We start from the raw sequence: 11241 nt of genomic DNA on the forward strand, positions 1-11241 counted from the left end.
CCTTGCTGCTGACACCCTCTGCTGGCAGCAGGTGGTGCAGGCTGGACCCTTACAACAACACCCCACTACCCTTGTCACTGATTGACTGAGTGACTGAATGATACCCATTGTCAAACCATGCATGTTTAAGTGTCACCTGAGACAAACACTACATACCAATATACACCTAATGTAATGAAATGATGTCACAGGGCTACATACTATTATGCTAACTACAGTCCTAGAGTCTGCTCATTTTGGCCTAGCTAGCGAGATAACTTAGTTTTCATGGATTTATGACGCATCAGTGGTCAGAATGATGAACCCTGCTGAAAAGACTCATAGAAACCATTGGGTTTTGTAATATGTTTTGGCTTTTTAAATGGTTTATACCACAATGTAAATGATCCTAATGGTTTCACAGGTGACTATGGCTGATTCTAAATGCACTTGATGGTTTTCCAATGGGATCTAAAGGTGGTCAATAAGAAACTAGTGGTCTCCCTTGGAAACCATTGAGCCAATTCCTATTAGAAAGCAATACCAGTGGTCCTTTTCCAGCATGGAATGCTAACAGCATTAGCTGCTTTATTAGCTTATGTGACTTTTGGGAACTCTTTACAAATTAATCATTCTCAAAATAGCAATCGACACATCAACATGCCATTCTAGCTTACATTCTGATGCCCTTCTTATTGGTCAAGTTATAGTGCTCGGTGGCTTTGTCTTCTACTGGTAGAGTAAAGAATTCGCTAAATTGTCAAGGACCTCAGATGCAACTCTTTCCAAAGACAGAACATCCTAGAGTACCATTAGGTCCTGCTAGTACCAATCATACAACCGGAAGCTTCAGCATTGGACCAGTGGTCAATGGATAAAACACATTTTTCTGGTGCTAAAGGTTCTAGTACTTTGTGTAGAGAGCCCAAAAGTGCCCATTGCTACAGGGAATTGCTACGGGGTGAAAAAAAAGAGAAACAAGGAGAGAAAGTTTTCTTGTGTGTTTGAGTGACTTAAGACCTTCTCAGCAGCAACTGCCATCTCCACCACCTCCTTTGGAAATCAAATTCTCCAGGCCATGTGTGGGTCATTATGCATGCAAATCCTGACTGGCCTTGTATTTTCCATTGCCTGCAGACATTTACATGCCCAGGAAACCTGCTGAGATACGGTTAATCAGTAGAGCTTTCAGGCTTATGGGACATAAGCAAGCTCTCCAAAGAAAAGCACCTTCTTCCTAAAGACATTCATCAACGGTCACAGCTCATCCCCAAAGACATTCACACAAAAGATAAAGCACAGCTTCTGCATGATGGCAGTAATTGATACCAGCCTGCTGTGACTTGCTTGAACCTTTTGACCCCATCCTGGCAGTTAGCCATCTCTAACCACATATTGTGGCAGGATTTAGAGAAGGAAGAGAGAGGGGAGGGACTCATCTTTTCCATACCAGCCCCAAGCCCCCACCTGAAGAGTGACCCTTGAACTTTTAAAGGAATAGTTCAAATTTCCACAACTTTCCCCAAATATAGTTAATCAACCAAGATACATTGGGTTCCTACATTAGGTTTGCACCGACGTGTTGGCAGACATGCATTCACAAATCTATTGTTGGTGTTAATTATGACTTGAAGGGGAATTCCACCAATTTTTGACAATTTGTACATAATTAAAGAAATGAAGATGTGAAAAAAGTCAAGTGAAATGATCTTGGATCTAGTCGAAATATCTCATATTGCCCATTTTGAGATGGTTGTGCACTTATAATAAGATTATCTCATTTATTCTAGAAATTTTTAAATATTTTTTACTTTACTTATCTGGCGAAAATACATAATATACAATCCATACATGAAACACATATTAATGCAAGGTGTACCCAGGCTGTTAGAGTGACTTCAAATGCTGCATTATAGAGAAACATACTGAGCCAGAATTTTTCACAGTGGTGATAACAGGAACCAGACATCTGAAGTGAACATACATTCATGGCGGAGGGGTACATGCAGGGTGATGTAAGGCGGAATAGTCCTCAAAGAAAATGTATTTTTTCAGATTTACAACTGTTTTACCATCATCAATATTACATATAAAAGCTATGATCTGTGCAGAAATGTAAAAAAATTGGTGGAATTCCCCTCTTACAGATGCCCACACCCCAGGCCCCTCTACAAAGCTGCCCTGCAATGTTAACTAATCTGTTAGCACTAGTTGCTGCATTTGTTTACATCTCAAGCACTGATTATACAGAAAATTTGAAAAATCACAGGCTCCCTGATGCAGGTGAATGTTTTGCAGCGACGGAAAATGGAAAACAACATATGACACTGCACACGGCCACATGTTGACAATCGAGCTATGAGCCTGATGTTTTACAATAGGCAAATAGGAGGAGACAAGGTGATTTCAGCCCCACTCGATTTGCTTAGGACCAGATTTCCATTCAGAGATTTTAATGTTACGCGTTTGATTCAATTATTTGATTGACGGCTTTTTGGGTACACTGACCATCCAAATGAGATCAGCACATTCATTTTCGAGCAGTGCTTTCCAATCCCACAGTCCCATTACGTTGCCTGTGTAAGTGCTTGTTCTGAATGTAAAGTGATTCTCTTGCCTGGTATAGTAATACAGATTGTGTTGCTAGGGTATGTTCTCTTGGGGAGAATGGCAAAAAAGGGTAAAGTACAGACCATCCTTCAATTTATATACAGTCAAACCAGCCATTACGTACAAGTTATTTAGTTTTCAGCAACAGGACAAAAGCAGAAAACATACTTAAAGCTGCATGGATGGATGGATTTGTTTTGTTGTTTAATCTGAAAGAGTCACGCTGTATAGTTTGAAAAAAAAAAACTTTTCTCAGGCTTTTTGGTCCATGTCACATGTAGTAGAAGGTATGGCTCGATGTTTACGCCTCAAATGCAAAATCAGCATTATACTGATGAAGATATGATGATAAGAGCAGATAATTCACTCCCTTCGTTCACCAAGTTTGGACTGAACGTTATTTTTAATTTATAAAGAACGTCACCAGCGGGGCTCCGTACTACATAGATCCATGAACACTCAAAGAACTTTTTACATGAGTAAAGGCTGAAGAGGTTCATCAGATTGATGGAGAATGTGCTGTAGATGGTTCTATACAGAACCTTTTCGAAAAGGTTTCTATACAGCACCGAAAAAGGGTTCTTCTATTAGTCCAAGCTTGACATTGTAACAACAGCAGAACCCTTTCTGATGCTGTACAGAACACCTACTGCACATTCTCTACATAGAACCACCGCCATCAATCTGAAGAACTATTTTCAAAGAGCAAAGAGCTCTTTATTCATGCAAAGGTTTCTTTGAGTGTTTATGGTTCTATATAGAACCATATAGAACCATCGGAAAACCATCAAGTGTGTACACATTCAAAGTCATTCAGAGTGGTTTGATGTGAAATGCTCCATGCTAGAAAAAAAATGATAGAATCAATTGTTTACAGTGGTGGTGATGGGAACCAGACGTCCCAAACGTTTCGTTTAGCCTCTAAAAGCTCCCTCACAAAGTGGTTACTAAGACAACGCGCCATGGCTGAAATATTATTTTGCAATCATTTTGAGATATGTTTTGTTGGTATTTTTGGCCTAAAACTTATATTTTTAAAATCCATTCATGGCGGATGGGTACATGCAAGGTGCTCTAAGGCAAAATAGTCCCCAAAAAAAACGTTTTTTTTTTCAGATCTACCACTATTTTACCATCATTAACATTACATAAAAAGCTCAAAAGACTTGTGTAAGTTCACTGGTGGCTTTGGATAGTAAATAAAATGGCTATATTTGTGTTGTAAACACCAAGACCCCTGGTTCCTATCACCACCACTGTAAAGACATCTGAGTCTACCATCTGAGCAACTTATGCCGAAATTATAATTCCCCTTTATCCTGAATAGAAATGAATCCAAGGGGATGCCCCTGATGAATTAATACGGATTAGCAATTTACCAAGAGCAGCTGAACAGGATGATTTAGAGGGCTTCAGATTTTCCATTTGCCGTCCTTTTTCCGATCCTGCTTTTCTAATGATTTTTGTAAATGATACCTCGTCCTGTCCTATTAATTCATATCCCCGCTAATGCATCACCTTGTCTCGTTTTACAGTGATGTTTCAGTAATGGATCGGCCTTGTGTTTACCATGGCGTCACCCGGGCCTTAACTTAGTCGCTGAGGCTTCCCCACAGGCCATGCGGTGAGGTGACCCTCCCAAGCAAAGCTTTGCATGTTGATTTCCATGTGTTCCATACATGGAAGCAAGCTTGTTTAGACCCTCCACAGTCCCACACGCTGGCAAAGCGGGCAGCAGCCAGATGCTGAGGACCACAGTGGCAGAGATGGCCATAAAGTGAGTTTGTTTGGGACTCAATTTGCACTTGGAATGGAACTTAAAGCACTGATTAAAATTGCCAGCTTAAAGTTTGCTGATGAGTCAATGGAGTAAAGATTTTTGGTTGTGCTTTGTTGGTATTTTTAAGGAAAATCTACTCTAAACATAATGGAATTGTACTGTAAACTGTTATGCAGCTTTTATACGTAGCCTGGTTAACTTGAACTTTCGATTCCACTGAAGTTAACAGAAGAATCATTTCTGTTTTACATTGTTTAACTTTTATTTAAGGTGGAATTAAGTCATTTCAAGCTAACCAGGTTACTTTTTAAGTTTAAAAGCTGTGTAATTTTTAAAATAGCTTTACTGTAAGGTAAGAAAAGTTATGCAGTCTATATGACTAGTGAAAGATCTCAATGTAATTTTCAAGGGTAGATTTTGTTGCTTTTCCAAGGACCCCCTTGAAGATGCAGCCTCCTGGAATGAGTCTATTGAAAAGCTGTTGGGGTGTAAAGGTAAGAAACTGACCATGTATTAAAATCCCAGGCTTATTAGTCAGTACCTACAGGGACTTCAATGCAAACTAATGGAGCTATTCTTAAGTTATAAACGTGTGTAATTAAACTTTGGGCCTGCCAATTGCTTTTTTAAGAAATTAAAGAAGTATATTTTGTTTGCGAAATGGACAAAGTCATTATATAGATTTCTTTACAGTGGTGGTGATAGTAACCAGGGGTCACCGTGTCTACAACACAAACATAGTCATTTTATTCATGCGTCTTCTGAGGTTTTATATGCAATGTTGATGACGGTAAAATGGTGACAAATCTGAAAACAGAAGTTTTCTTTGGGGACTATTTTGCTTTAAAACACCCTGCGTGTATCCCTCCACCATGAATGGATTGAAAAAAATGGCCAAATCCTTGTCAGAAAACTGACGTAAAACAATATGTCTCAGGCATAAGGCAGCGTATTCGCAACCATTGCGTGTAAAAGCCTTTTGTGAGGGAGCTTTTAGAGGTGGACGTCTGGTTCCTATTAAAACCACAGTGTACAGTTCTGACTCTAAGCTTCTCCAAAACAAAGCAATTCACACCAAACCACTCTGAATGACTTTGTGTACATCTTAACCACTGAATTATGAAAAAATAATGAAGAATTTGTGGTTTAAGATTTCTTTAGAAACAAGATCTGTACATTAATACAAGTATTAATAGAAGTAAAGACTTTTTTGTGCGATGTCATGGAAGAATCCTTTGTAGTACGGTCAATTATTCATTACATGCATAGGAAAAGGATAAGATACAGTGTCAGCTTTTTGGTACAGTATAGATCCAATTTTGAAAAGGTTCTTCAAAGATTCATATATAGCAGGTTTTCCAGCATAAAGAGCCATGTATCCACAACACAACCTTTATTGCAAGAACCTCAATCAAATGACACGTTTTGTTGATTTGATATAAACATAAGTGAAAATAAGTTCCTCTACTGCTAAGAAATTCATACTTAAATACTAAACATTGTTAAGCTTAACAAATTGGAAGAAAATAAAATACAATACATAAACTGTCAATTTTATTTATTTATTTATTTTTTATTAGCAACAGATATATAGTATTAGAAACAGACAGGTACCTCATGACAAGACAAGCCACAAAGAGGGACAAAAACATGACAGACAGAACATAAAGCAAACAAATAAAGTGAAGAATTATTATTATTAATAATAATAATAATAATGACAGACAGGCAGTATGCTAAGTAAATACAGAGGTAACATATGTATACACATATACATACACATTGAACATCTTGTATACAACATACAATAGTCTTTTACATCAATAATAAGTAGGCAATATTGCCTTGCTGTGCAGAAGAGAGGAGGAGCCAGGGTACCACAAAGGCCCCCCCTCCCCTGAGCCCGAACCTGCTTCCCAGCCCAGGCTGAGCATCATGTCAGAGCTTTCCGGGTCTTATTTAAAAGATCACTTTGCACAGGACCCCTCTGAAGCGCCCATCAGGCCTTACTGAAATGACCACTACACACAGAATTCCTTTGTCCTGTGTTTGTCAGTTGAAGTTGTTGATTTTGGTCTCTCTGAAGGGGCAGCAGAGGTCTGCCATAACAGGACGGGGGCGGGCATTGGTAATGGAGGTTCAGGAAGGTGGTAGGGCAGAGCAGACAAACAGGTCTGAAGGGGAAGCCCCCCCCAAAGACCCAGCCGCATCCCAAGTCCCTGCACAGCACAGTACACTGATTCTGTGTTGCATGTTTTGTACACTATTCTGATGTTTTTGGCATGCTACATTTGATAAGCTGATAAATGCCATAATTCCAAATATTTTCCTTTCACTTTAGTGGTTAAACTTGGTTTTTAAGAGACTGAACATAAAAATATAGTATTTTCACAGTCAAAGTACTGTAATTCCTGGTCAATACTATGTTTATTTTAATGGCTGTTATTTTGATGGTAAAGTACGGTATATCAGAATAGTTGGACTAGTAAAACTGTTTAATTACAGAGAAATGAAATGATTTTAATTTTACAGATTTTTACCATCATTTGAGAAAACATAGTTTTACTGTTATTTAATGCCTCAGCCTTCAGGCAGCACATTCATAAACACTTCACGTTAAACTTTCTGTGAGGAAGCTTTTAGAGGTGGACGTTTGGTTCCTATCAGCACTACTGAATGAACCATTTCACATGATGTCACCCTGAAGGACTTTGTTCACACCTCAACCATTTCTCATTATGCAGGCGTTCTGAGAAAACCCCTTTAAAAGGTTCTTCGGCTTATTCAAATCTCGGTGACAGCACTCAAATTTCCATCTTCTCAAGGTCACACAGATTTCACTACTACAACAACCCCTTAGAGCGTCCCCACAAAGGTCTTTGCCTAAATGGTTTCCCTTCAGAATGTGGGATCTTTTCTTTTGTAGCTGGGCAGCTGGCGTTCCAGGAGTTCCTGAGGTCTGAGTACAGCGAGGAGAACATCCTGTTTTGGCTGGCCTGCGAGGACTACAAGAAGATCAAAAACACATCAGAGATGATCATCACAGCTAACCGCATCTACTCCGAGTTTGTGCAGGTGGAGGCGCCCAGACAGGTTGGTTACGGTGTGACCACTGCAGCTGAGAAGGACAGTGACTGGACATTGGTTTTAGAAGCTGGGAGGTGGTTTCTGAACAGTGGTATTTCATTAACGTAGGGTTGCCATGCATATGATTCCATGGATCTGATTGTTAAAGTGTTATATCCTGTCAGAACAAAACATTGTAAACACTCCAAAGTGGTAATTTTACAGGAGAAGGAAAAAACAGACTTTGCTTTCAATGCAAGTCAGTGGTACCAGATGCTCTTCCAAGTAATTTTGGGACATTTCTTTTGTCCATTAATCATGAAATTTATACACAATGTAAAGAGCAACAGGAATTTTCAAATGATATCAAAAACTGAAAAATTAAATAAAAATGTATGCATATGTATTCTTTTTCAATGAAAATTCAGCAGCTTCCATTCCACCTTAAATGGAGCAGTATCCATTCTGGCATCTATATAGGCCTGAATGCAACTGCACTATTTAAGGTGGAACTGGACTTACGAATAAGAACACAATCTTAGCTTTGTCAAATGTCTCAAGTCATTTGTCTCACACATGCATCCCGCACATTCATTCCTCTGGCCTTCAGACGTTGCTGGTATTTGGAAAATATTAGCCATTAGCTTCAGTATTGACTTGGAACCTGTCTTGTTCCGTACCCAAGGCCCACTGTGTTGTCTGAGGCACCTGACCGAGTTAGGCAGCTTCTCAGGTGGTACGATAGCAACATTGTAGAAATCAGTCTGGTGTCCATTTTTGTTGCAGTGGACTATACAGTGAGAGGAGATTGAGGGTCAGTACACCGGATAAACCAGTATACCACCACTACTACTCAGCTAGGTCAGAAAAAATGGACACCACAAAAGAATGTGAAAGCTTTGTCTGAATATATAGATTTTATAGTGCCTAGAACCTGGAATTAGTAGTTTGTATTTGCTGCCTCAAAAGAATTGAACTAAACTGTACAGGTGTAATATTAAAATATGCAGGAGTGCAAGATGGCAAATGGCATTACTTGACTAATAAGCTAAGTTAGCGTTGTTTTGTTAGGTAGTCTAGTACTGGGTAGTGTACAAGTTCGTTCAGTATACTAGTTCAAATTCTTCTACATGTATGAGTTTTGTCATAACCATAATACTGGTATGCCACAAATAAGCCCAGATCACAGTGTACATACAGCGCAAAACATGCTAAGGGCAGCCTGTTTAGCTAAATGTCTAGTGTCCCATCTAGCTGAATGGAAACAGGAATGTTTCAATAAAAAATAATGAAGTTTCACACCAGTTTGTTGTCAAGGAAGCAAACATTAGCTTAAAATGTGTAAAGAATGGCCAGTCTCTTGGGGTTAGCCTTTAGGTTTTTTTTTAACTGTTAGTCATTCTTCTGTTTCTGTTATAGTTGTAAGTACATTTGAGACAAATTAGTTAGATGCGAAACAATGTTTTTGCTATAGTTAAAAACATTTTACATTCACTTCAGCATTTAAACTTGGTTCTTATTAAAAAGTGAAGGGATATCCCAAATTAATAAGCCACTAAGCTGCACTAAACTCAAAGTACTGTACTGTACAAGTCAAAGTACTGTAAATTTTAATTCCTGGTCAACACTGTTATTTATATATACAGATATATACAAGATATACAACTTATTGTCATGGTTGTTACAGTTATCATGAGGTAAGGTATTGTATATCAGAATATTTGGACTAGTGAAACTATTGAATTACAAAGAAATGAAATGACTTTAATTTTACAGATTTCTACCATCATGTAAGAAAACAGTTTTACTGTTAATTAATGGGTTTTGTGGCTGTTTTTTATGATTTATTTATGTATTCATTTACAAAAATAGGTTTAGTTAAGCATCTAAAATGTTTCTATTTAGGAAAAAATGCTATAAATACCCTAATGGCCCTAAAGTGCACTTTTAACTACATCAGTGAAAAGTTTAGCATTTTCTTCCCCATTAAAACTAAATTGATGTCTGCCATTCATTTTCCAGATCAATATCGACTGCGGGACCCGCGCCAACATAACAAAGAACATCTCTGAGCCAAACCTAAACTCCTTTGACACGGCGCAGAAGCTGATCTTCAGTCTTATGGCGAGGGACTGCTACCCCCGGTTTTTAAAATCTGAAATCTACCAGTCTATTCTACGGAAAGCAGACAGAAGCTGACTTCTCTAGGAGAGAGGCACTTTCTTTTCAGAGTGCGTTGTGTTCCCAGGTAAATGCACTTTCACGTCTAGTCGGAGCCGCGGTCCATCAAGTTCTCTCAAAAAAGTCATTCTCAAAAGGTCAAAAGCTCAACAAAGGCATGAAATGCTCTTCAGGGCAGGTCATTATGACTTAGTCCACTCCAGAGAACCAATAGCAAAAAAAAAAAAAAAGGCAGGCAGTTTAAAAGGACTTTTCTTAACAAAATGTGCTCAAGTCAGTGATGAATCTTAAGTGTGTGCCAGTGTGGATCTTTTACCTGGTACCCAGCGCACTTTCTAAAGGAACTGTCACAGTGTATTGCATATTAACACTGGCGAGTATCACTTCTGTGGACCATCTTATATTGTACAGCGACATGCAGTTTGCTGCAGATTGTATTAGTTAGCATTACTAGTACAGCTTTGTAGATGAGTCTGAAGTGTGGTGATCAGTTTTTTCAGATTTTTTACTTTCTGCTCAATTGGCATTGAGACGTAAAGCCATTCAGAGTGGTTTGATGTGAAATAGTTGATTATAGAGAAATTTACTGACTTTTTCTTTACAGTGGCGGTAATAGGAACCAGGCGTCGTGACCTCTACCACCCAAACCAACACTTGTTTTTTATGCTTAATGTCCATTTTATTTTCTCCACTCACCATATAGGAGTGTTTAAAAAACTCCAGCAGCACTATAATAATAGCATTTAAATATAAACATTTTAAACATTATCCCACTATTGCAAAATGTTGCCTCAGGGCAACAAACTCATTTTCCTCACTTTACAATAACATTATACATATTTTAAAGGAAGAGTATGAGTATGTCAACAAAAGGTACATACTTGGTCATATTATCTCTTAGTGGGCAACATGTAAACCTCTATTAAACATTCAGTACCATTTTTTTGTTATGAGATTTTGCTGAAATATGTTTGTTGCCTAGAAGCAACTTGGATGGATTTAGCCAGTCATAAGCCAGGTCTCACCACTTCAGGGAATTTGGCTTTATATCATTTCTTCCCATTGTAGCACAATGTTGCCTCAAGGCAACATAATCCAACCTGACCCCTGCACTCCTTTTTATGTTTTGGAATTTCATAAGGACCAATTTAAGCAAAAAAAGTGAATTGAATATATTTTTTTATTGCTGTCATAATTTGTGCAGTAAAGGGTTAAAGAATGTGCACTTCAGTACTTGATACATTATAAAACAGGGATTAAGTAGTGAGATAATCACATTTAAATAGTAATACAGAACATACAACTTAGTAATTTGCATATATATAATAGAACCTCATTATGGTCTGTCATAGTGCATAACAACATTCTTATGAACTGATATTATAATGTGTTATGAAATCATGCTTGTAAACAGTTATACAAGCTTATAAGGTATTATAGATGTTGTATAACACCATATATATATAATATATATATATATATACACATACACACACACACACACATCAACACATATCTTTCTAAGCTGCTTCTCCTTCTGGGTCATGGGGGTGCTGGAGCGGTCATCGGGCGGAAGGCAGAATACACACATATATATGAACTCTTTTGACGTCTGGTTCCTATCA

At 38.2% G+C, this 11241-nt stretch overlaps 1 protein-coding gene across 1 annotated transcript; it reads left to right on the forward strand.

Annotated features, from left to right (window-relative positions):
- The first annotated feature begins 3636 nt into the window (after nucleotides 1–3636).
- On the forward strand, nucleotides 3637–9634 carry rgs1 (regulator of G protein signaling 1). The gene is made up of 4 exons (XM_037544048.1): nucleotides 3637–3658; nucleotides 4753–4863; nucleotides 7296–7462; nucleotides 9458–9634. The coding sequence occupies exons 1-4, from the start codon at nucleotides 3637–3639 to the stop codon at nucleotides 9632–9634; spliced, it is 477 nt and encodes a 158-aa protein (XP_037399945.1).
- Nucleotides 9635–11241: the final 1607 nt, after the last annotated feature.

Source organism: Pygocentrus nattereri, chromosome 2, assembly GCF_015220715.1.
Source record: "Pygocentrus nattereri isolate fPygNat1 chromosome 2, fPygNat1.pri, whole genome shotgun sequence".
In the NCBI taxonomy this organism is placed as follows: Eukaryota; Metazoa; Chordata; class Actinopteri; order Characiformes; family Serrasalmidae; genus Pygocentrus; species Pygocentrus nattereri.